This window comes from Phoxinus phoxinus (assembly GCF_949152265.1).
Source record: "Phoxinus phoxinus genome assembly, chromosome: 1".
Classification (NCBI taxonomy): domain Eukaryota; kingdom Metazoa; phylum Chordata; class Actinopteri; order Cypriniformes; family Leuciscidae; genus Phoxinus; species Phoxinus phoxinus.
In genome coordinates, this window is record NC_136876.1 from 17,772,187 (window position 1) to 17,797,988 (window position 25,802).

The 25,802-nt window shown below is 38.0% G+C and overlaps 3 protein-coding genes across 3 annotated transcripts; 1 reads left to right on the plus strand and 2 right to left on the minus strand.

Annotated features, from left to right (window-relative positions):
- Positions 1-471: 471 nt before the first annotated feature.
- Positions 472-8,567, minus strand: pglyrp6 (peptidoglycan recognition protein 6). Its single transcript, XM_079593515.1, has 5 exons — positions 8,456-8,567; positions 5,601-6,410; positions 1,122-1,332; positions 709-1,003; positions 472-578 (listed from the first exon to the last, which is right to left on the minus strand). The coding sequence occupies exons 1-5, from the start codon at positions 8,556-8,558 to the stop codon at positions 564-566; spliced, it is 1,434 nt and encodes a 477-aa protein (XP_079449641.1). The 5' UTR covers positions 8,559-8,567; the 3' UTR covers positions 472-563.
- Positions 8,568-11,210: 2,643 nt separating this feature from the next.
- On the minus strand, positions 11,211-16,467 carry hspbp1 (HSPA (heat shock 70kDa) binding protein, cytoplasmic cochaperone 1). Its single transcript, XM_079620271.1, has 8 exons — positions 16,200-16,467; positions 15,238-15,357; positions 14,891-15,089; positions 14,576-14,800; positions 13,605-13,760; positions 13,433-13,529; positions 13,203-13,314; positions 11,211-11,773 (listed from the first exon to the last, which is right to left on the minus strand). Exons 2-8 carry the CDS (start codon positions 15,355-15,357, stop codon positions 11,693-11,695), a joined length of 990 nt encoding a protein of 329 aa, XP_079476397.1. The 5' UTR covers positions 16,200-16,467; the 3' UTR covers positions 11,211-11,692.
- Positions 16,468-16,838: 371 nt separating this feature from the next.
- Positions 16,839-24,728, plus strand: tufm (Tu translation elongation factor, mitochondrial). Its single transcript, XM_079619760.1, has 10 exons — positions 16,839-16,946; positions 17,482-17,528; positions 17,910-18,048; positions 18,121-18,287; positions 19,631-19,900; positions 21,673-21,805; positions 21,996-22,100; positions 24,073-24,224; positions 24,318-24,437; positions 24,527-24,728. The coding sequence occupies exons 1-10, from the start codon at positions 16,910-16,912 to the stop codon at positions 24,695-24,697; spliced, it is 1,341 nt and encodes a 446-aa protein (XP_079475886.1). The 5' UTR covers positions 16,839-16,909; the 3' UTR covers positions 24,698-24,728.
- Positions 24,729-25,802: the final 1,074 nt, after the last annotated feature.

Sequence of the window (25,802 nt, forward strand, 5' to 3'; positions counted from 1 at the left end):
CTATCTATCTATCTATCTATCTATCTATCTATCTATCTATCTATCTGTCATTTTGTCTATCTATCTGTCTATCTATCCATCTATCTATCTCAGTCATTTATTGTAAAATTTCCATGCCTTACAAATACATCAGTGTAACTAGATAATTTTAGCTAAAATAGGCTACCTAGTATATATATATATATATATATATATATATATATATATATATATATATATATATATATATATATATATATATATATAAGTAAAATTAAGTTGTGTTCAAGGGGTATTGATTAAAAATGCCTTGTTTTAATTTTTAATTATAACCACTGCACAGTCATATTAGTAAATTCACAACATCATATTAGCTAGGTTTGCTAATTTTTTATATTTTATCAATGTAAAAATAGGGTGGTAATGTTTCTGATCAAAGTAATACTTAAACATTAAATTTTTAAAGGAGCTTTAGACCAAAAGTATTATTTTAAAGAAATTATGCATTTATTGTGTGTGATACATGTAATACATCATGTACTATGTTCCAGAGACACAGTTGCCCATTGTTGATGCCACATTCATCAAGGCAAATAGCTCTGTAGGACAAAAACAGAGATACAGACACACACGGTTAAGGTCTGAACTGTTGGGACAACAATACATTCTGAGAAGTTCAGAACCACATAAGTTCAATAAATCCCATAACATTTTTGTTGATCTTTTTACCTGGTAACGCTCCCATGTCTGGATTTCAAGGTAGAAGGCATTTCCTGGGCAGTCTGTGGAAGTGGCTTGCCTGTGTCCATACAAGGAGTAAGATGAAGACAGTCGACCTCCATTAACAGCACAGCTTGTGAAGTCGTACCGCACCATGTTTATCGCACTCCTGGAGGGGAGGTTGGAGGTATAATCTCCAATGAAGGAGACACCATAGCCTCTGGAGTTGTACCCGTAAGTGTGGGCACCCACCCAATTCCAACCGCGGCCTTCGTACAAGTTTCCATCAGAGCCTGCAACAAAACTTCAGAGGGAAGAACAATAATTAAATTACAAAAACTCAGTACAGAAAAGCAGTTCATAGGGCTTTATGGTACAGAATGATATCTTAAATTATTTTCTACTTAAATTACTTTCCTAACCTGTATCCAATGTCAGACCATCCATTGCTTTGCTGGTGGTAGCGCTGCATGGACCGCATCTCACTGGCACATTGTTCAAAGGTGGTGCAAGGCTTGGATGGTTGGTATGTGTGGTGGATGAAAAGGTACGGCACAGGGAGAGACAGATAGGAGGGAGAACCGATGAAAGAGGCAGCCCCCCATTGAGACCTCGTAATGATTTTGGGACAAACTTGGCAGGGGGAAAAAAAGCAATGTGAGAACACAAAATAGGTCACAAATAAAGGGGTTTACTTGGTAGTGCATAAATAGTATGATTAAAAATATGTATCATTTAACAATAAAAGAATATAAAATGTAACCATTAAAACAGTAAGTCAGCTTCCCAAAATCATTTAATTTAATTGTAAACTTCCCAAAATCGTTACTAAATATAATCCCATATATATATGTGGTTATATTTAATAGGAAAATAAATGTATTTGTCTGTGTTAACATCAGTAAAAAAATAAATAGTACTTAGTTTCTAATTAAATGAAAAATTATCTACAATTACAGAAAATAAAGTAAATGTAATAAAGTAAATGTAATAAAGAATGTAAAATGTCAGTTCAAATTGTTAAATAAATAATTGAGTCAGCTTAATCTACAATAAAAGAAAGTTATATTTTTTAAGAAATGTATTTTATTGATATATATTTAAAATATCTAAAAAGGAAATATATATATTAAAAAAGAAAAAAAAAGTAATCTTATAAATTTGATTAAAACATATTCTAAATTCTAAAATAGGGTAATCTTAAATTTTTTTATTAAAACGGACACAAATTCAACCTCTGTGGTTCCTCCCACTCACCACCAGAGGTCTCCATCAGGGTTTGACATTAACTTTTTTGGCTCACCAGCCACTGTGGCTAGTGGTTTTCCAAAGTTGTCACTCAGCATTTTTACTGGACACAATTTTGACATTGATACCATTGGGAAAAACTACCATATAGATATTTTTTATATTATCATTCAGTCATTCACATTCAACGTTACGTCGATACTGACCTATTAGGGTCCCTAAGAAAGCGCCACAGCCACTGAACTATGTTACGAGATGCTGGCAAGCTGTTGCGTGCCACTTAGCAAACTGCTCTCACAAAGTCGTAACCTACCCAGCGCCCCATGCAAGCCAGAGGGTAGTCCTCCATAGCAGATGGGATAGAAGGAACAGGGTTTACTCTGAGTACGGTCGAAGCTGCTGTTCCTCCCCAGGGAAGAGTGCTTCGGAACTCAATTCCCGTTGTTTTTCAACCATGACCAAAACGCTGGGGAAGGGTGCCCAATCCCAAAGGAGGGGAACGCCATGGAGACCACACCCTGCCCAAAGGGAGGTAACGTGTGGACATACACATATGGACTGACCCATGGGGTCATGGCTGCTCGCCTTGGGACTGGTAAGTCCACTACCCAGTGGTCCAACCTCTGTTTGGAGAGAACCTTTCCCTTCTGCTGACCTCCAAAGCAGACAATGAGCTGCTCTGAGCTTTTAAAGCTCTGCTGCCCATGTAAGCGTACAGTGCGTGAACGGGACACAGCAGGCACAATTCGCTGACCGGAAATGCTTGCAGGTCCCCTACCCTCTTGAAGGAAGCGAGGGCAGTCAGGAGCACTGTCTTCAGAGACTTGTGTTCAACTGACTCTAGGGGCTCGAAGGGAGCTCTCTGTACGCCCAAAAGATCGACAGAGAGGTCCCAGGAGGGGATGAGGCGAGGCCTGGGAGGGCTTAACCTCATGGCGCCTCTCAGGAACCTGATGTGCCGTGCTTTTGCGGTGACCTGCCATTAACAACATCATGATGAGCTGCGATGGCGGCAACATAGACCTTCAAGGTAGCGGGGGACAGCGTCCGCTCCAAGTCCTCTTGAAGGAAGGAAAGCACAGAGTGTGAGATGCGTACAAATCAATCAAAACCCACAGCCAATCAGAACAGCATGTGGGCGGGGTCTCGCGGCAGGTGCACAGCACCAGAGAGTAATCTTGACGGCACTCGCAAGAAAATGGATAAGTAGCTACATAATCAAATTCACAAATATTACACCATTTAAACATTATTCAAATACATACCGAGTTACTAAAACAATCTTTGTCAAATAAAACAATTGTTTCTTCACAGTTTGAACGTTCTTGTTTCCATTTGTTTAATTTCAAGATAGAAGGTGAATTATCCATTGTTGCGTTTACAGCTACAAAGCTGGGAGCACTAAATAATATTCAAAGTCACATTACACGCTTTTAACATTAAATAAAGCACATAAACAGTGCCTGAGATTATCATTGCCACACTTTGTGTTTGTTGTTCCAGCGCGACGTTGCAGAAAAATAGAAACCGTTTCTAAAATTGTCACGGCGTCGCGTCGCGGCTGGTTAGGACAAAAACTCTGATTAACATGGAAAAGATACCTTTTAGCGTGCGTCGCGGCGTCGTGTGTAGTTAGGACACGGTGTAAGCAGTACTGCTAGCAACTCGAGGCAATTGATATGCCACTGCAGTCGAGGTCCTGTCCGGGAGCGCAAGGCAGCCTGCCTGTTGCAGCCGGTGATGGAAGCATCTGTCGTGACAACAACATGCCTGGACACTTGTTCTAGAGGCACTTCACCCCGTAGAAAGGCAAGGCCTGACCTCAGGCTGAACATTTGGCGACAGCTCGGTGTGATTGCCACACGGAGTGCGCCATGGAGCCATGCCCATCTTGCGACTCGGCTGAGCCTCTGGAATTGCTTCAGTGGAACTGCTCTCTTTCGCCTGAACGTATTCCGGCAGTTCAGCACCGACTGTGTACACTCTTTGGTGAGACTTGCTGTCATATTGACCGAGTCCCACTCCACACCGAGATAAGAAATACTTTGCACAGGGGAATACTTTGAAATACTTTGCTTCTTCTAGTTGACCCGAAGGTATCGGAACTCAAAACTCCGAACACTTCTTCCTTTTTTAAGAATGACTTAAGTGCCGTTCTTTGCTCTTTTCTCAAAGAAAAACTTAACTCCAAGTCCTCCAGAGTCGCGGCCAAAGCCGATTCAAAAGACCGCTGTTCGGCAGCAGCAGCCGCCATTCTTTGTTTTCAAGTGGCAGTGAACCGTCGCAACTCTGTCGTCATTATGTTAAGCCCGCCCCGTCTACTCTATACACGATGTGATTGGTCTGACCCAATTTAGGTTTTTCCAGCTCGAAAGTCAATGGAGAGTTGCTAGACTACCCTGGCTGCAAAATAAATTTTACTGCCGCTAAGGTGCGTCTAGATTTCTAGGCTAGAAAAGTATGGCTGTCAGCTCTGGATTCGATTCACACCGCTGGAATGCACCTTTACACCAGCCGAGTAGAATCCACGACAAGCTGAGAAGAAAACAAACAGAAAATCCCATGGCACTTCTCGTAAAAAGAGTAAGGGTGTAACCCCGGTAATAATCCCCATCCACTGAATTGGCTCCATCACACTCTCTCTCTCTCTCTCTCTCTCTCTTCTCCACCTGTAGCTGATGTGTGGTGAGTGCACTGGCGCCGTTGTACTGTGGCTGCCGTCGCATCATCCAAATGGATACTGCACACTGGTGGTGGTTGAGGAGATTCATTCATTCACTCTTTTGATTGAAGGTGATCTGGAAAAGAGTGATCACTGTACAACTGCTCGGCTCAGGAGCAAAATATGAATGAAGTGAGTAATGCCAGTCCTATTTATAACCGTATGTCCGGGTAGGTGTGACTCAGCATGCAAATCTCACTGGCTAATGTTCATTGGCTCGTTTTGTTACCACTTGGAGGTGATTGGGCTCCCAGACGAGACCCCAATACGTCAGTATCGACGTAACGTCTAATGTGACTGACTGAATGGGAACGAGTGAGTAAAATGACACAGGTTTGTGTGTAACACGCTATCAGAGAGAACGTGCAGCTGATATTCCTAGACATCAACATAGTGTCTGCCCAGATCCGGGCCACATCTGATACATGTGGATTCAACGTGTACCAGATGTGGGCCAGATCTGGGCCGACACTATGTTGCTGTCTGGGATTATGTATCCTGCGGAAGAGTTTCAGATATTTCAGTATCTATATGTATCGAAAAAGCTATATTTTTGACAACACCAGATTGCACTTAGTTTATTATTTCAGATGCCTTTTTTTTAAACTACAATTGGAAAATGTATAGGCCTATTATATAAAATTCAACCCACCAAAGTGGCTAATAGGAGTGACTGCGTTACATGCCACCGCTGAAATCCACCTGCACTTGGCAGGTTGGAGGGTGTTAATGTCAAGCCCTGGTCTCCATCACCTGAGTATTGACACTTTCTCCTCGGACTCTATTTCCCATAAGCCCTGAAACTGATAACCATCCACCTGCACCTTATGACCTGGACTATTTCAGCTGCACACACACTGATCAGTATAAACTAATCAGTATAAAATGTTAAACATCAGTAATAAATAAATAAATGAATAGGTTTAATTACCCGCATACACATGGACAAATTGCTCAAACCCCTCGTTCACGACATCATCCAGCCTCTTCCTCTCAGACTCATTTAAGTTACGACGAACTGTTAGAGCCTGAACCACTTGGCTTTTCAGCAAAGAGAAGCTGACGACCTTTTTTAAGTTCATCCTTCGATTTTGACTAATCAGACGGGGCGCTGCGTCCAACCCTGCGGCATCAAGCTGGTGGCTGTAGTAACTCTTCAGCAAGTCACTCAGTGAAAGCTCACGAAGGTCAGAAGTGGCAACTTCCGACCCGAGAATGAACCCGTCCATTCCTCCGGTTATTAAGGCGTCTGTTGCCAAGGAGGGCAAACCAGAGAGAGTGTACACCTTTGGGGATTTAATGCTATCCCAAAAACCTTTAGTGCCCAAAGGAGCGCTGGACTGCTCATTGTGGGTATAATAGACCAAAGAGGCAACCAGGTTTTCGGTCAAGGTTAAAGGGTACAGGCCTTGGATGGTCGACTGCAGCCCAGCCTCAAGTCCAAGGAGCATTGGGGCCAACACCACATTTGAACCATCTAAAGTCAGAACTACACCTTCCTCCTGACCCAACTGTGATATGCTGTGATTAATGACCTTGCTTAAGAATGAAATGACGGATGGTTCTGTCGCAAAGTCGCGGGCATCACTGAGGTCGCCGAGGTGGCGCTTGATGAGGTCGGTTTCAAAGCCAGCAGCCTTACGTAAACCTTTGACCACATCGAGCATCTGAAGTCCTGGATTCTCTGCTTCAATTCTCTCCACAGCACTGATGAAGTCATCCATACGCCTTGTGGTGGTCGCTGATGAAACAAATAAAGAAAACATGGACATTTGAAATATTAAAGGAGTCAAATAACAAGAAATCAAACATCTAGAATTCATTGTACTGTGAGTTTCAGACCCCAAAACTACTCCACAATCCAAAAAAATACCCTAAACGTTTAGCGAACTCAACGTTTCATTTATTAATGTGTTAACTACAATAGTAGCCAGCAGCAGCCATATCACCCTGTAGCCCAAGACCGGTTGCCCACTGAAGCTAAGCAGGGCTGAGCCTGGTTAATACCTGGATGGGTGACCTCCTGAGAAAACCAGGTTGCTGCTGGAAGTGAGGCCAGCAGGGGGTGCTCACCCTGTGGTCTGTGTGGGTCCCAACGCCCCATTATAGTGACGGGGACACTATACTGTCAAAAGAGCACCGTCCTTTGCCTGAGATGTTAAACCGAGGTCCTGACTCTCTGTGGTCATTAGAAATCCTAGGATGTCCTTCGAAAAAGAGTGGGGGTGTAACCCCAGCATCCTGGCTAAATTTGCCCCTTGGCCTCTGTCCATCATGGCCTCCTAATCATCCCCATATACTGATTGTCTTCATCACCAAGGGGGCAATCCATCCGCCGGAAACTGAAGCCTCCCTCCGGGAGCCGCCATTGTAGCAGAACTTCACCTGCTGTTATCATTACATTGACTCCCATTCATTTTGGCGTCACTTTGACAGCGAATAACTTTACATCTGAGGCGTCCAAAGACTCCATTTGTCCATTATTTATTTCTAATGAAACACGACAATGTATAAAAGGCTCCATTACTTTGTATCTTACGTTATGGCCCCGTAGAAGCCGTTTTTGTAAAAATAGGCTAACGATTGCGTCATAACCACTCGACTTTCTGTCGCACAGTCGAGAAATTACCATATAGACCGGCGGAGGAGCTTGAAAGCAATAGGGGGGACGTGGAGGCATAAAGTCTGATAAAGTCAAGGGAGAAACCCATAGAGAGTGATAAAGTTGCTCCTGCTGCTAGCTCATGGACAGCTAATGCTCACGCTCTCCGTCTCTGAGAGATTCGGAAGGGAATGATTCAGATTTCTCTCGGCACAGCTACTAGAAGACTAACAGCTGTCAGACACGTTGCTCACGTCACATCTACGTCATCAAGCTCAGTTTGAGCCTGCACAGTTCGCTCAGCGATCAGGAAGTGAGTGCTTCTAATGGGCTTCACTTTTCTCCGTTGAAATTTATGGGGTCGCTGTGTCCATCTTATATACTGTCTATGTTCATCACTGTCACCAGTAAGCTGGTGTGTGGCGGGAGTTCTGGCGCAATATGGCTGCCGTCGCATCATCCAGGTGGATGCTGCACTTTGGTGGGGGTCGAGGAGATTCCCCCTTCCATGTAAAGCGCTTTGAGTACCCCGAAAAGCGGTATTTAAATGCAACAAATTATTATTAGTAGTAGTAGTAAAAAGGAACGAACAATGAACAAAACTTTTCCAGCACCTTGTAATCTTAGTTAATGCTAATTTAACCATTTATTAATACATTCACATTAGCTAATGCTCTTTGAATTAACATGAACAAACAATTGAGAATTGTATTTTTAATAACATTAACAAAGATTAATAAATTCTGTAAAAAATATGTATTGTTTATTAACAAATGTTAAAACCATATTTGATTTGTTAATGAAAGTAAAATTTACGTTTTGTCACTGATGTGAAATCTGGGATGACGTAGGGCAATATTTTAAGTAAATAACTCAATTCATATCATTCTGTTTCTCAAACAAAGTTACCGTACAGCTTTAGCAGACTTAGAAAATAATTTTTACTGTATTTTCATGGTGCTATTTTTTTGGTCCTATTATTGAAAAACTCTTTGATGTTTTGGTTTGGTTCATGACGAATAATGTCTTTTGTTTGGAATGACAAGAAGGGTAATACATTTATTTTTTGAATTATTTTTGAACAAACTCTTTAAAAACTTTTCTAATTTTTGTCTGTACACCAAATGAAGAGTATTTGACCAGTAATTATTCAGCATAGTGACTAGAAGATGAATATGACTTACCTTCAGTGAAGCCACTGGCAAACACCACAAGCAAAGAAACAAGCAACGGCAAGTGCCAAGCCATGAGGACAGAAGTTACTAGCACTGAAGATTCTCTGTTCATACAAAATGGATGTGTGTCTACCTGCACCTCATACGCATTATAAATACATGCTGACGCTTATGTAAGCAAATACTGATTAACTGCGTTCCATAAACGTCCATTTAGGTTTGAGAAAGTGACAGCTGCTTTTAGTGTGCCCCAAATAAACAGGCCAAAACCCATGATAAAGACAGAAATAGGTCAAATATCTTGACAAGATGCCAAAAAAGGGTGTATTATTCACTCTTAAAATTCTGATTCCAAAAGGATGTTTCACAGTTATTCCATAGAAGAATCACCTTGGGTTCCAGAAAGAACCTTTCAGTGAACCGTTCTTAAATGAGAACCCTCTTTTTCTCAGTGAGAAGAACACTTTAATACTTTTCCGCTATTAAGAACCTTTTGTGGAATGGAAATGTTCATTCAAATATGATTTTTGCCTCTTATTCCAGGGTTTCTGCAGGTTTTATAAATGGAAATTTAAGAGTTTTTATAAAACGGTTCGTTCCAATCCTTGATTCTAATTGGCCAATAAAAACAAAAATACTGATGAAGAACAGCACTTTGCAGTGTGATCAGAAGGTTCAGTAACAGTTATTTCCATGTTTGGGAACAGAGTTCAAGCTACTATTTTAGTAAAATTAATACAAAAGTAATGTAAGTTGTTTTGTCAAACTCTAAAGTGTTGATAAAACAACTCTTTAGACATTTACATTTAGAGAACATATTGATGTATTGTGTTCCCTTCAATTTATTCCTTACATTTTCTTTACCTGGTCTTAAGAAGGTCTTTATAAACTCTTACATTTATTTAGTTTGAAAGAAATTCAATTGTGTGCACAAACTTTACTCAATTGAGTTAAAAAAGGGTAATAAATTAATTTGAGTTTTTCATTGAATCCTCCTCGATGCCAGTAAATAACCTTTATTTTTTTAAGTCTGGTGTGAGATACAATTACAGCCTACTTCCTCTGATTTAGTTTTACATACACGAGTCTTAAAAATTGAGAAATGCTAAAACATTTGAACCTTTCCTTGTGTAGAAAAGTGTTTTCTTATTGCTAATAATCTTTCAGATCATTCTAGCAAAAAAACAAACAAACAACTATATTAGTTCTTGTTGGGAATGACTGGAAACTGTGGATAGATAAAGCTTCCATTTTGGTCTTACTCGATATTAAATCTTCATTTGAGACAGTTTATCACAAGGTCCTTATTCACCAAATAGGAAACTGGGTTAGGTTTTCCAAGGACATTTTTCAAAGTTTAAATCAGGTGTGTCCTGCAGTTTGGCTTCAACTTGACTGGGAGTGTCTAGTACGCCTATAGTAAGACCGTGATTACCTGGTTCAGGTGTTTAATTGGGGTCGGCGCTGAACTCTACAGGGCAGTGGCCCTCCAGGAGCAGGACTGCACACCCCTGGTTTAAATCATATTTGATAAATAGACGTTTTGATCGCATTTGAAATCAATTATCAAAAAGTTTCTTGTTTTAAACCTTTAAAGACCACGACCCTTTTCATTATAAGTTATCAAGGGATCAAAACTATGGCTGCGTCCCAATTCGCATACTATCCGTCCTAAATAGTATTCGAAAGTAGAATTAGTACGTCCCAAATCGTAGTATGTTGAAATAAGTGTTCCAAAGATACCCGGATGATCTACTACAGGGATGTTCAACTTCGGTCCTGGAGGGCCACTGTCCTACAGAGTTTAGCTTCAACCCTGACAAAAGCTCTTTTCTAGTAATCCTGAAAACATTGATTAGCTTGTTCAGGTGTGTTTAATTAGGGTTGGAGCTAAACTCTGCAGGACAGTGGCCCTCCAGGACTGAAGTTGAACATCCCTGATCTACTATTTCCGGTCAGAATCCGAAGTGCAGATCGATGATCACTCTAACGGCTAATATTGCCCATAACCCATCGCGCGTTGGGCGAGGATTCGGTTAGAACTACAAACACGAGTGAAAAGTGTTAAAAAAAACTACAGACATGGAGGAAACGCGAGTCCGGCGTTATGTAGAGAGGTTTAGATAAAGGGGTTTGAGTGATTAATTATCAGTATCTAACCTGACGAACATGTATTTATTCAATGTTGTCCACATTATATTGCATCTGCAGCAGCATTGTGAACTTTTGTAAAGACACGTTTAGCCATTAACTTTGAAATGCATCATTACATTCAAATTCCAAACACATGAGAAGAGTCTCCGCATGAAAGACCCGCGACTGGCAGATGAACGTGCGTCTACATTTCTCTCTGTAACGGTAGGAAATGAAATTAGATTGAATGGAGGATTTTAACTGTGACAAGATGATTGACAGGGCAGTTTACAGTGACAGGATGCACACAGATCTGTCCGTTAAAGATGACGAAGTAGTACGTCTCAAAGCTTGCCTAATTTTTTGCTACACACTCAAAAGTATATACTTTTTCTTAACAAAAAGAGTACATACTTTTAGGTCGAAATATAAGTAGGCGAATTGGGACCAAGCCTATGTCTCTATTACCATAAATATCTTAATCAGCTGTGCGTTAAATTACAGATTATGAATCAGGCCAATGCTAAAATAGCAGGTGATAACATTTCTAAATTGTGTCCGTTTCACTTAAAAAAAAATATCTACGGTATATTATATAATGTATAATATTAATTCTAAAGTACAGAATCTTGGTTATTAGATAATTTAATAGTGTAAAAAAGGCTCATGTTCGTGCATGTGCTTTTACACTCACTACAAAGTATTTTTAGGTCAGAATTGAACTTAAACAGAGCTTTGAATCAGAACACTCTTTATTTTAAATCTACAAATTATATGTTTTATTATTTGTATATATAGTTCTACATTGTGGGTTTGTATTTGTGTAAAGAGGAAGAATAAACATTTAGAAAGTTGAGCCTAAACAGCACATAATTTATAACAACAAACTGACATATTATACAAAAATGTACATATTCATATTATAACACAAGCGTGTTTGTGTACAGTTCATGGTATGAGAGTTTGCACATGCACACATAGCTGGTCGAACTGAACTCTATTCAGAGTTAAAGTCTCTTTCAAGTTTATCTCTTGATCAATTCTATTTCTAGTTTTTATTTCTCTCTTAAACAGAGAGGGAATACAAACACGGCCTGCTTCACCAGTAAGACCTCAGCGATCCATTCCACTGTCCTCCAGGGGTTGCCCTTGGAAACACGCCGCTCGTAAACGTTCACAAAACTCCAGCTCCTCCTGCAGGAGAAGAAAAGAAGAGTTGTCAGACATTCGAGTCATTATGAAGCATTGTTTGCAACCTATTTTACTTTTAAAATGTTACTTAAAAAAAATTAAAAAATCAATGAGAGAAAGAGGGAAACAAAAGTGTTACTTTAGTATTACTTATATGTGACCCCGGATCATAGGGCTGGGTAAATTTTTTATTTTTACCCGAATAAAATTCTTTTATATTTAGAGTTATTTATTTTTATAATGTAGCCAAGTGTACCTAAAATAAAAAGAGTTTAATATACCATACAGGTTTGTGGCTCTTAATTTCTTTTTATTAATTAACCACTTGTAAACTTATGCTCACCGTTCTTTTTTATAAATATAGAATTCGTATTAAATCTATATTCATTGAGTCGAATGGGGAATCGAAATCAAATCGAGAATCGAATCGAATTTAGAGCTTGTGAATCGAAATCGAATAGAATTGGAAGATCTGAATCGATACCCAGCCCTACTGGATCACAAAACCAGGCATAAGTCGCCCGGTATATTTGTGGCAATAGCCGACAATACATTGTATGGGTCAAAATTATTGTTTTTTCTTTTATGCCAAAAATCATTAGGATATTAAATAAAGATCATGTTCCATGAAGATATTTTGTCAATTTCCTACTGTAAATATATAAAACACTTATTTTTGTGAGTGTTTGTGACCATGGTTTTGTGGTACAGGGTCACATATACTATTATATATTAATTATTAATACTTTGAATTTGCTTTACCTTTTTTTATATTTTTTAATTAGTAAATAAATTAATAATTTTGTGCTTTTTCTAACTTTTACTAGTTTATTTTATAATTATGTTAGCTTCATTTTTTTTATTTCAGTTTTAGTCATTTTAGTACTTTAGCCTCTGCTAAGTCAACATTTCTACATTAAGTTTTTTTATCTAATATTTATATTATATTTCAATTATTTTTAAATACCAAACACGGACTGGCTCATGATATTTGGATAATGTAATGTTATTTGCTATTATTGTGGTAGAATTGTATTATGTTAATGTTAATCTGCATTTAATTGTTTACGATTGTGTACGACAGCCTAAAACAATTTGATTATTGCTAAAAAAAAAAAATTATCCTCTATTATTTTACCTACCCATGTTTCTCATACATATAAATGAGTGGCCTGTGTGATGTCAGCTAAGAAAGAAAGTAATTTCAGAGACAAGACAGGTTATTTAATATTGGTGAAGGATTACGAACCCATTCTTTTTTTCTTTGGAAGAACATGCATAAACAAATCACACATAATAAGACAAGGTAAAAAGGGTCCATTTTTATTACATGTGGACCTTAAAATATTTGATATGAAAGTGAATGTGAGAGTAAAGGACAAAGTACAGGAGAGATAAAGTGAACAGTTAAGAGTTGAGTGAATGAATTTACCTGGCTCTCCTCTTGTCCCCTGAGGTCCTGCACTCGCTGGTTGAGCAGTTCCTCCAAGCCCAGCGATGGATCTCTGCAATCACTCACGCCACGGGGAGAGTCCTCAACCAGACTACACACATACATGTTGCAAAAAAACAGTCAGAAACCAAGCGTCAAACTCCAAATGCTGATTTACTACCATCAGCATACTGAAGTTTCATGTTCCTCATGCAATAAATGTTACTAACCAGCAGAGGGCACCAAGTACATGTTCATGTACAGAGGAATGAGGGGACCGGAGAACTGACACCAGCTGCTGAACCATCCCCATAGACAGCACTGTATCTGAGAAATTAAGAATGAATACATTAAACACTCGTACAAACTGGACTCTAGATGCTCGAACAGATCCAGCGCTACCTTTGTGCTCTGGGTGACTGGACAGAAGGTTGAGGAGAAGGAACGCAGATTTAGTTCTCAGTTTCTCGCAGTCTGACTGCATCCCCCTCATCAGCACTGAAAAACCATCATGTGACAGGAAGTCCCGCAGACCCACATCCTGTTCCCGGACTAAACCTGGGAAAGACAAGATTTGAAGATGCTTAATCCCAGAGGCAGAATAAGGAGGAGACTTGCCACTAAATGAATGGAGGCCTTTCACTTAAAAAGATCCAATGTTGGGTCACTAACCAAAAATAACCTAAATCATATAGACTAAATATTATAAAATAAATAGGCTGATTAGGGCTAGACACAAAGCCCGATTTGGGGATCAAATGTAAAATACGATTTTAGTGCTTGTTTGTTGGGATGCACAACTTGGCCAAAATTCTGTGGCTAAATAAATTAATAAATAAATATTATACTACCGTACTAAAAAAATAAAATAAAATAAATAAAAACGAGAAACACTACTATTGCAAAACTTAACTGTATAGTAAAAAAGCAGCATTTAAGAAAAAAAATAAATAATAATAATACATTTCTTTTGCAATGGTAAAATTACAATGATTTGTAATGTCTTAATTTCTTCATTTTTTTTCGAACTTTAAACTATCAGGCATTTATTTTTTTTAAGGTTTTTAGTAAGATTGGGAAGATGATTTGCACTTTTTATCCCCCCAAACTCATCGACTCAAACTCAGAGCAGATGCAGAGATAGAGATTCTGTAGAGCTCTTCTCATTTACTAACAAGTGTGTGAATTATTTAATATGCGTATGTGTGGTTTCATTTGTTCCAACATTTCTCCCTAGATTTTGAATAAATTAAAGTCAGAAGTTATTGGTGAATCATTTCACACACAAATTTGTGCGTATGCACCGAGTACTCAATATAAAATCTTGGATAATATCAATCCAGACATTTTCTTTTATGCGCAGCTATACTCACAGGACACCGCGTAGAGTGCTTTAACTCTAACTGTGCTGTTTGCGTCGTGATCTGTGAGTTGCAGGAGTGTCAGTAGCGCCCCCTGGTTGAGCAGGTAGAACTGCACCTCGGGCATGTTCTGGGCACAGCTGGCGATGAGCTGAGCCGCTCTCCAGCGGATGCCCGCCTCGGAGTGGCAGAGACACCGGGAAATGCACAAATCCAGACCGCCCAGCTTCATCAGATCTGCAAAACACACAGAGAAGGGATGCATGTGTTAGGTGCTACAGGAAGACGACAGGACAGTCTGAAGAGCAAACACACATACACACACACCTCTCGCATTGTCAAGGTTCTCACAGAGCTCAGAAAGCATTTCCAGGGCTTCCTCTCGCTCATCCTCCTCTTCCTCCTCCTCCTCTCCCTCCCTGCGTTCATCTCGATTCAGCACGTCCAAACACTGCTTCATCTGCTCGACCTCGTCCATCTGTCCTTTACACACTTCTGCAAGAGCTCCTCTCAGAAACTCCAACCTCTAGAAAGAGAGAGAATGTGGTTTACTTATAGATGACTGTATATTGAACTGGGATGTGAGTATTTTAATAAACAACAAAAAAATAAACATCAATATCACAGACCAGACAACTGTCAGGAGGACATATTTTCAGAGATTGCATGCTCACCTCTTGAGTCATGGGTTCTGGTGGAGCCGGACCGTCCGAAGCAGAACCGGCCTCCACTGCCATCTGAAGCACACCTTGCAAATTACGGGGGTGTTGCCTGTTACCCCTGCCTTCTGCCATCTAAGGAGATAAAGACACATCATATGATATTCGGGGTTCAAAGTTTTTCTGCCAATCCATAAACGCTTTTTAAACTTGGCAAATAAATTCAATATTCGGGCAATTTTACTAAAACTTGTCAAAAACGTTGTAAAGACAAATGAGATGCTATTTGCAGTATAATGCTAATTCTTTTTGGTTGCTTTTTATGGTAACTTCTAGTCATGTTGAGAATAATGATTTATTTTTTGACATTTATATATTTTATTTCACATTCACTTGCAGAGAGATAATATACTTTAGATATTTTTCCTTTCATTTAGAGATACGTTCAGATAATATATTTTGGTGACATTTATTTATTATATTTTGCTTACAGATGTAATTTCACAGATAATAAATTGTGCGACATTTATTAATTACATATATTATCATATTATATATTTTATGATATTTATTTATTATATTACACTTACAGATATTATCACATCACAGATCATATTTTATGAAATTTTACTATTTAAGTTAGAGATGTTATCACAGATCATATATTTTGTGACATTCATTTCTGATATTTCCTTACAGATGTATTACGTTACCACAGATCATATATTTTGTGACATTTATATATTTATTTTGTTTCACTTACAGATATATTATCACTTATAATATTTTATGACATGTAGGCCTATTTTATATTTCCCTTAGAGTTACATATATGTTATCGCAGATAAAATATATTTTGACATTTTTAACAGATATAACTTACTGTCAAAGATAAGGAACAGCCAAATACAACCAAACCGAATCACGTTCTACTTAAGATACAAAATGTAAACACGGTAAAAACGACTCGGGCCTACCTTTGGAAATGCTGTGTGCCAAAGTTTAGAAGTAGACGTTGTAAGGATGTGTGTCAAGAGGTTTCGCCGCAGTATTAATAATAATGTGCGTGATCTCCGCGCAGAAATTATAAAGTCACCATCGCTGATCCAGAAGCTTCCAGATGCTGCCGCACATTAACGGCGTGTGCTGCAGCAGAAACCGTCGACACGCGATGACGTCAAGACCCTTACCGTAATGTTTTTGATCATCATTGTTGTATCTCAATCAACAAATAATAATTTGCATAATTAAAACATTGTATACACTACAATTATATATTAGCATCATATTAGCAATTACAATTATATGACATTATATTGTAATATTACTACCCACATAATTTATACATTTTATATATACATATACATATATAATTATATATATACATTTTGTGTATTTATATAATATAAATATACCATGTTTATAATTAAAATACGTTTTTTTTTACAGTCTATTTTTCTGCTGTTTCTCTTTATGTTTAAGTGGTAGCTAGTGTTAACAATAGTCTCATTGCAATACAATAAATTAGTAAGTAGTCATTAATGAAATGAAAGAAATTTGGTTAGCAAAGCAAAGAGTCCGCTTAATATCAACTTCCATTGTTTAGAACTGTTACGGTAATTTAAAGACGCCTGTTGATGGCGTATGTGTATTTCTCCGCGCACGCGCTTTTGTTAGTGTCCGCAAAATGGCTGCGCTTGTGAGCGTCCGCGCGTGCCTCTCCGGTAAGTTACAAAATCGGTGTATTTTTCTTTTCGCGTGCCATTGACATTGTGTTTATGCTACGAGTGTTTTGCGTGCGAGATGTACCACATATATGTGTGTATATATGTGAGTGTGGAAATTACAGTGATTGTGAATTGAGAAAGGATGCTCGTGCGTCCCATAAGCAAGGTCAAGTTCCTCAGCCTGTGCCTTACATCATCGAGAGAGAGCAACAGCAGCGACATTAATGCATAAGATTGGTTATGCATACGTACTTGAATATCTGTCCTGTATAAAGATTAGACATCTGGGAAATAGATTAGGGCTGTTTCAGTCTCATATACTTTTGACAACTGTGCCAAGAGACTGAGACTTTGAGGCATTGAACTTTTTAAATGGTTGTTTTGTGGTGTGTTGATTATGAACCATGCTTTTATTATGGCATAGTTGTTGAACTAATGCTTAGACACACATCTAAACCATAAGCCATTATATATCATGCAAATGAATTAAATTGTACATGACATTAAGCACATTTTCTCTCCTATATTCCAGCCCTTCAGTTGACCTCCCCGAGTTTACTGCACAGCTCCTATAAACTGGTAAGTTTTCATGTTCAAAATATCTGTAACTTTATGCAATATAGGCCTGGTTTCACAAACAGGGCATTGATTAAGTCAGGATCAGGCCTTAGTTCAATTAGGGCATTTAAGTATCTTTTATAAACGTGCTTTGAATAAAGCATGACTGGTGTGCATCTTGAGACAAAAAAATGGCTCTCGCATATTTTAAGATATGCCAGTGCAAGTTACTTTCAGTTTAAACTGCTCAAAAATGCATTTTAGTCTGGGACTTTGCAAAGCTTAATCTGTGAAACCGGGGGATAATATTTAATAAGAGAGTAGAATCAATATTTGTGATTATCATAGAATTAACATTATGTGCATGAAATGTATTTATTTTATTATGTTATGTTCTGTTAGCTTGCAGTTCCTCTAAGTCGGAGGAATTTCGCAGCAGAAGCGAAGAAGGTTTTCTCTCGTGATAAACCCCATTTGAACATCGGGACTATCGGTCATGTAGACCACGGCAAAACCACGCTGACCGCCGCCATTACCAAAGGTATATTGTCGACTTGTTTTTATTTCTTACTGTTCGAATAGCAGTGTGCTGAGTGTATTTTGTTCATGTCAGTCCTTGCCGAAGCCGGTGGTGCAAGTTATAAGACGTATGAGGATATTGACAACGCTCCGGAAGAGAAGGCAAGAGGAATCACCATAAACGCCTCGCATGTGGAATACACCACCGCCAACAGACACTACGCTCACACAGACTGCCCCGGTCATGCCGACTACGTCAAGGTATTGCACACGGATAGCATAGCGTCTGTCTGTCTGTCAGTATGGGGGTTTTCTGATATAAATTAATACGCTTATTCAACAAGGATGCATTAAATACATAAAAAGTGCAAGAATGTAAGGACATTTATAATTTTACATAAGATTTCTATTTCAAATAAATGCTTTTCTTTTTAACTTTATATTTATTAAAGAATCCTGAGGGAAGAAACGCAGCACAGTATCCTCAAATATTAAGCAGCACAACTGTTTTCAACATTGATAATAATCAGAAATGTTTCTTGAGTATCAAATCATCATATTAGAATGATTTCTGAAGGATCATGTGACACTGAAGACTGGAGTAATGATGCTGAAAATTCAGCTTTGATCTCAGGAATAAATTACATTTCACAATATATTCAAATTGAAAACAGTTATTTTAAAGGAGAACTCCGGTCAATTTTAACATTGAGCTCAATTTTTAGTAAATTTGGAGTGCTGTCAATACAGAGAACAACGACAAAAATCGGTGTTGCCTACACCGTGTTATCCTCTTTTTAAAATGTACACCCTATTGACTTGAATGGGGCAAGTTTTAAACCTGCTTTTATCCTCTTAACATATTTGATGTGTCATACAAGTGCCCAGCCATGTTGAGTGATTCCTTAAGAGTGAACACGAGTGAATCTGACTGCAGTAGATGTGAAAGATATGAATAAAAATGATGTTATATCAGCCAGCGCAAATACCTGTATTTAGTTCCTGTTATCGGTGGAAGTCCAAAGTAGTCGATTGTCGAGTTTACGCGCATAGGTTTAGTTACTATGAACTCGACAATCGACTACTTTGGACTTCGACCGAAAACAGGAACTAAATACAGGTATGTGCGCTGGCTGATATAACATCATTTTTATTCATATTTTTCACATCTACTGCAGTCAGATTCACTCGTGTTCACTCTTAAGGAATCACTCAACATGGCTGGGCACTTGTATGACACATCAAATATGTTAAGAGGATAAAAGCAGGTTTAAAACTTGCCCCATTCAAGTCAATAGGGTGCAAATTTTAAAAATAGGATAACACAGTGTAGGCAACACCGATTTTTGTCGTTGTTCTCTGTATTGACAGCACTCCAAATTTACTAAAAATTGAGCTCAATGTTAAAATTGACCGGAGTTCTCCTTTAAATTGTAGTAATATTTCAAAATGTGTTTGTCGTTCATTACTTAATTATTATTAATAAAAAACAAATTAAAATTAAGTTTTTACTGTATTTTTGGTCAATTAAATGCAGTCTTTGTGAACATTCAAAAACTAAAAAATTGCATCTGTATTATAAATGCACATCTCTGTGTCTGAAGAACATGATCACAGGCACGTCTCAGATGGACGGCTGCATCTTAGTGGTGGCGGCGACCGATGGTCAGATGCCCCAGACGCGCGAGCACCTCCTGCTGGCACGGCAGATCGGCGTGGAGCACGTGGTGGTGTTCGTGAACAAGGCCGACGCCGTGGAGGACAAAGAGATGCTGGACCTGGTGGAGCTGGAGATCCGAGAGCTGCTCACTGAGTTCGGCTACGATGGCGAGAATACACCGGTGGTTATTGGATCGGCACTCTGTGCTCTGGAGGTAAGGATGGAGGGTTGGAGATGAACTGATTAAAAGTCGGCGTGAAATGGAAGTTGCAATGTTTTTTTTTCTTCCCTATTGTGACGTATATATGAAACCGCTTCTTGAACAAGAGTAAATGTGGGGAGCGACTTGATTTTGTCCATATGGAATTGGATGGTTGTGGTTTGCTATTGGTGGATATCATGTGAGTGACGGGTTGATCCCGCCCTCATGCCAGTAAACACGTCATCAGAGAAAAGATGAGATGCAAGAGGAGGGGAAGTGATTTTGAATAAAGATTGAGGCACATGAATTAAAAAATAATGATATGCACAGATAAATCAGTTGTTATAAATATTGGAATATTTATATAATATATTTATATTCCATTAAATTATATAATTTTTTTTTTATTCGTGGGTGACTTTAATATGAATCCTCATTAACTAATATATATATATTAGGGATGCACGATATGTCGGCCACCGTATATATGTTAATTTTCAATGTTATCGGCCTGATAAGAATTTTTTTCCAAAATGCAATTCACATTAAATTGTTTAGCGCTTTTCACAATACACATCGTTTCAAAGCAGCGTTAGAGAAAATGTATGCGTCTACATAACAATTTAGAGTTATCAGAGGTAACTGTCTAAGTTATGCATTTCCGAAATGTTAATATACAAATCACACAGTTGGCTAATAATGTATTAATTTAAATCTATATTAAAGGCGATTAAATGATGGATTATTTCCTTCCGCTGAGACACTTCAGATGCACACTGTTCACCATGATGGTTTTGAATAGCTTGAAATATGATTGGAATCACTTTAAAAAAAACATACAGTTAAGTGCAGCTCAAGTCTGTCATATAGGCTACATAACATTATGATGAGAACATTTTAATTGTGTGCTTGGGACATGGGTTTTAATGGTGAGAATTTGGTTTTTTTAATCAGGCTCTCAAAAATCATTGAAAGATTTAGATTTATCGGCTTTCAAACCTAAAGAATTATCGGTATCGGCCAAAATGTTCATATCAGTGCATCCTAGGGATGGGACGATACACTTAAACTCACGATACGATGCACCTCGATATGCCAGGGTCACGATACGATACGTTTCGATACGATATAAAAAAAAATACATTTTTTTTTACTGTATAACAACAACTTATTTATTTTTGTTTCATGAATTTTCTGTTCTCTACCATGTTAAATGGAGCCATATAGTCCGCTATGAATTCGCCAATGAGCCTGGTTATCTGTTTTGCAAGCGGACTTGACGGAGGTAGAGTTGGTGTCAGCGCTTGTTTCATGGTCAGCTGTCCCTTCGGTAGGCTCGTTTTCTCCGGGACAGTCTTCACATTTTTATGGTGACGTTGAAGGTGGTGGTTCATGTTTGATGTGTTGGATGTGGTGTACGGAATGTATGTATGTAGACTGTATGTCTGCCCCATATACATACACACACACATATAATACACTAAATTATTTATATACTACGCAAATCATGCAGCAGTGCCATCTATCTTTATTTCGCAATCCATTTTTTTCGACCTCGATGCGTTTCGTCACGTTTTGTATCGCGATATTTTGTCAAACGATATTTCGTCCCATCCCTAGTGCATCCCTAATGTATGTGTATATATATATATATATATATATATACATACACACACACGCAACTCGTGCCGAAATGAAGACACTGGGATGTTTTAAATTGCGTTGAATCACAAGTGGCTCCTAAATTTCACTGCTCTGCTTCTGTTGTGATTGTGTGTGTTTAGAACAAGCAGCCGGAGCTGGGTGTCGACTCCATTATGAAGCTTTTGGAGGTGGTAGACTCATTTATTCCTTTGCCAAAGAGAGATCTGGATAAGCCATTCCTGCTGCCCATAGAGGCAGTCTATTCTATTCCAGGTGTGTGTAATAAAAGTCTTCTTCTTGTAGTGCTGCTGATATAGTATCTGTACTCTGTATGATTTGTTATTTGTGCTTTTCTGCTTTGCATCTCCAAAATGAATAAATAATAGTTTTTGTTTGTTTGTTTTTTCATATCCAGCTTGATTTTGTCTGCTTGTGATTCTCATAAGTATGTGTCTGTGTGCAGGTCGTGGTACTGTGGTCACTGGCACGCTAGAGCGAGGAGTGATCAAGAAAGGAGATGAATGTGAATTTCTCGGACACAGTCGTTCCATTAAATCCGTCATCACTGGTGAGAAATTACTTTTTTTCCTGTTTATTGCACAAACTTTGTTGTGGAAATTATCAATATTCAAAAACCTGGATGAAGGAGACAAAGTCGATTGTCAAAAGTTTAAACAAAGTATTTTATTTCATGCATGAAATAAGACGTTCCCACACAGACAGCGTCTGATATGAGAAGGCCCATGGCATTCTCACGCAGAGAGCATCTGACATGAGAAGGCGAAGGCTAGTCCCTTTCCCCAATGTTATATACCCTAACACATCCTGTGTAAAAAAAACCTTTGCTGCCTTAAACCCAGACTTCTTAGCTCATGGTCTCATGTGCTCATGTGCTCATGATCTCATGTCCAACATTATTTCTATCAGACAGAACAATTTGTCATGTCAGCAAAAGTTTCCTGTTTTTAGCTACAGATCTCGTGTGCTGATCGAAATTGCGCACATACATATTGTCAGCCTTCACATGACTCGGAGAACATTTCGTTCCTGAAAGTTTGTCCTAACTTTTAACATTTCTAAAAGCTTGGTTTTATATCTTTAATAATGTGCTTTTTGCTTATATGATTATATTCCTTTAAATTCTCATGAGTAAACAATACATCTTCAATGTTAATAAAAGTTGTACCCATACAAAAGTAAAAGAAACACATCTAAATGTAAAATTTCCATAACAACATGCACATCTTAATACGCAGTTCGTCAATGAGTAAAATATGGTCAATACATTTAGAATGGATCTGGCATTGAACATCATTAATGTCTCTGTGTTGTGGTGCAAAGATAACACCATTTGGTACTTAAATATGATTATTGGGAAAAGTATAGGCACAATAGTATCAGATGATAGTATAATAATAGTATCTAAATCTGAAAGCATAACATTTTATTTATTATGGCAAGCTAATAGGAAACGCAAAGAAATATATTTTTTCTGTATTAATCTGAAAGTGTTTTTGAGCTTTGGACAGTAGCTATATAAATACAGTTCTGATATTGTTAACTAAAACTTTAAAAAAAATAATTTCATTAATTTAAATAAAGCGTAAGTAATATATACAGTAGTGGCCAAAAGTAATGTATGGCCTGAGAAAAAAACATCTACAGGATTTATTCAAATATTATTACAAATTTGTTATAGATTTTGTAAACATATTGCATAGTTGTGCTTGAAGTCAATTGTTTTATTTGTAATGACAACGCAATGAAACGGCAAATATTGCGGACATGTTTTTTTTGGACGGCCAGTCAGTCATACAAATAAAATATGAACACATGCAAAAACAAAGAACCAAAAAATATGAATAACTGATTTTGCTGTAGTCAATGTTTGCTTTTCCTATGCATGCTTTTACATAGTAAAATAAAGCCTGTAGCTGTTTTATTCTGGTTTTCTTTTTTTCAGATAACTAAAATATTATGCATATACATGTATGTATTTATATATGTGTGTGTGTATAATAAAATGACTAATACTTCAAAATTAAAAAGAAAAATGTAAATATAAATACTTAAAGCTAACTCAAATATTAATAAATGCTACAATGGTATATAAATAATATAAAAATTATAATAATTTTTATTATTATATTAAATGTTAAATTTGTTACTTCAGTTGTTGTGTTTTAAAAAAATATGATTAAAATCTAAAAACAGATGAAAAATGTTGAAATGTTGCCTTGGCAAGTAACTGAAATAAAATTAAGTTTAGTTTGAAGTGCTAAAATTGCAAAAAAAATGATTTAAAACTGAATACTTTCTGAATTCTAAAAGCTAATTCAAAATATTAATATATAATACTACATTATTGTTATTGTAAATGTGTTTAACATGTCTCTCTGTCTCTTTATAATGTGGATTTCTCTTCTGACAGCAAAGAGATGGAGTCGATAAAACCGAATCTTTTAAGTGTTTGAGTCACTATTTTTAGGGTCCAAATGTGTCATTACACAAAAATGAACCTCTAGCTGTGCTTCTCTCAGGTATCGAGATGTTCCATCAGTCCCTGGACCGGGGGGAGGCGGGCGATAACATGGGCGCTCTGGTTCGTGGTCTGAAGAGAGAGGACGTCAGGAGAGGCATGGTGATGATCAAACCTGGATCCATCCAGCCTCACCAGAAGGTCAAAGCTCAGGTGTGTGAATTAGTGAACATTAAACGTCAGTTCAGCACCTTCTGTCCTGCTTCACCAACCGATTAAACTGTGTGTGTGTGTGTGTGCGTGCAGGTATACGTTCTGAGCAAGGAGGAGGGCGGCAGGCACAAGCCGTTCTGCACAAACTTCATGCCTATCATGTTCTCTCACACCTGGGACATGGCCTGTCTAGTAGAGCTGCTTCCCGGGAAGGTTCGTTTCACCTGTAGAAATACTCAGCACTAGTTCTTGTTGAAGCATTTGCTCTGAATCGGTTGTTTTCTCCGTCTCTTGTTTGGTAGGAGATGGTGATGCCGGGCGAGGACACGTCTATAATCCTGGCCCTCAGACAGCCCATGGCTCTTGACAAAGGCCAAAGGTTCACGCTCCGAGACGGCAACCAAACCATCGGCACGGGCCTGGTCACAGATATCCTCCCCATGACAGACAACGACAAATACAACTGGGGCTGAGAGACCCCATATGTCGGAAAGAGGGAAACTCTTTGAGAATTTGGTGTATGATGAAGCCTTTGTGGACTGAAGTTCTAGAAATCGCTCTAGAATTGAATTACGGCCCTGTTTATTGCAAAATCAAACGTTTGCTAAGGAGAATGACTATGTTCTTATTGATAATGTCTTCGCAAAGCCCTTAAAATATGCGCCCACCGATTTTCTACATGAAGAAAAAAAAAAAAGTACAGTATTGCTAAGGATGAGCAATCAAACATTGTCATGGAATAATTTGTGTCCGAAACATGCTCCACTTTTATTATCCTCTGTTCCATCTGAGCAGTTCACAAGGAGAAAAACAGTTAGTTTGTGGAAGTTTCCTTATTTAAACTGTACATGGCTTGTCATTGCATGCCGTTCATATACAGACACGCATTTGGTTCTTTTCCTGTCTGGTTTCCGGGTCATCTGTCTAAAAAATGTGGCTACTGTAATAAAATGTATTCAACAGACCTGTAGACTCAGCTTTGTGTCTGTTTTGCATTGCTTTTCAACAAATAAAAAAAAACGTAATGGGCCAAAAAATATACTGTGAAGTTTCAGTGTACTATTACGTACATATATTTTAAGCTGGGATCATCAAACCTGTGTTAACGGTTGATGCGGCGATGAGTGTTTTTGAGTGTTATGTTTAAATTAATGCATTTTAGTTTGATGGTGGGGGATTATTTGTGTTCAATTAGTTAAAAATACGTAAAAACGAACGGGTCTGTTTTTAGATTTAGCGTTTTGACTTTTAACACTATCGTGATGTCTTTGAGACAGTTATGCAATAAAATATTAAAGCTCTTGACAGTTAAAACCAAGAACCTAGATGCTCACAAAGCAACGTGGTCACATTTCATCTTAATATCAAGAGATCAATTAAAAGAAAATAAAGCTTTTTGCTTCACGTTATGACTTTTGTTCATGACAAATTGCGGTAATGCAATTTTTTGCATAAATTCAGTAAAAAAAAAATGCTACCTTGATGTAATTGTAGTAATTAAAAATTACTTAAAATACTGTTAAAAGCTATTGAGGAAGGAGGGTTTAAATGTGCCTCATTGTCATGAAACTGCTACAA

What these genes read in the sequence shown, in the direction of transcription:
- pglyrp6 (XM_079593515.1), bottom strand. Translation starts at nt 8,558, where the DNA reads ATGAACAGAGAATCTTCAGTGCTAGTAACTTCTGTCCTCATGGCTTGG. An exon ending in ATTTGTCCATGTGTATGCGG is followed by an intron (nt 1,333 to 5,600) that starts GTAATTAAACCT and finishes CCCCCTGCCAAG; the next exon opens with TTTGTCCCAAAATCATTACG. An exon ending in TGGTCTGACATTGGATACAG is followed by an intron (nt 1,004 to 1,121) that starts GTTAGGAAAGTA and finishes TTCCCTCTGAAG; the next exon opens with TTTTGTTGCAGGCTCTGATG.
- hspbp1 (XM_079620271.1), bottom strand. Translation starts at nt 15,357, where the DNA reads ATGGCAGAAGGCAGGGGTAACAGGCAACACCCCCGTAATTTGCAAGGT. An exon ending in AGCACTCTACGCGGTGTCCT is followed by an intron (nt 13,761 to 14,575) that starts GTGAGTATAGCT and finishes TGTCTTTCCCAG; the next exon opens with GTTTAGTCCGGGAACAGGAT. An exon ending in GTACTTGGTGCCCTCTGCTG is followed by an intron (nt 13,315 to 13,432) that starts GTTAGTAACATT and finishes GTATGTGTGTAG; the next exon opens with TCTGGTTGAGGACTCTCCCC.
- tufm (XM_079619760.1), top strand. Translation starts at nt 16,910, where the DNA reads ATGGCTGCGCTTGTGAGCGTCCGCGCGTGCCTCTCCG. An exon ending in TGCACAGCTCCTATAAACTG is followed by an intron (nt 17,529 to 17,909) that starts GTAAGTTTTCAT and finishes ATGTTCTGTTAG; the next exon opens with CTTGCAGTTCCTCTAAGTCG. An exon ending in GGCAGTCTATTCTATTCCAG is followed by an intron (nt 21,806 to 21,995) that starts GTGTGTGTAATA and finishes GTCTGTGTGCAG; the next exon opens with GTCGTGGTACTGTGGTCACT.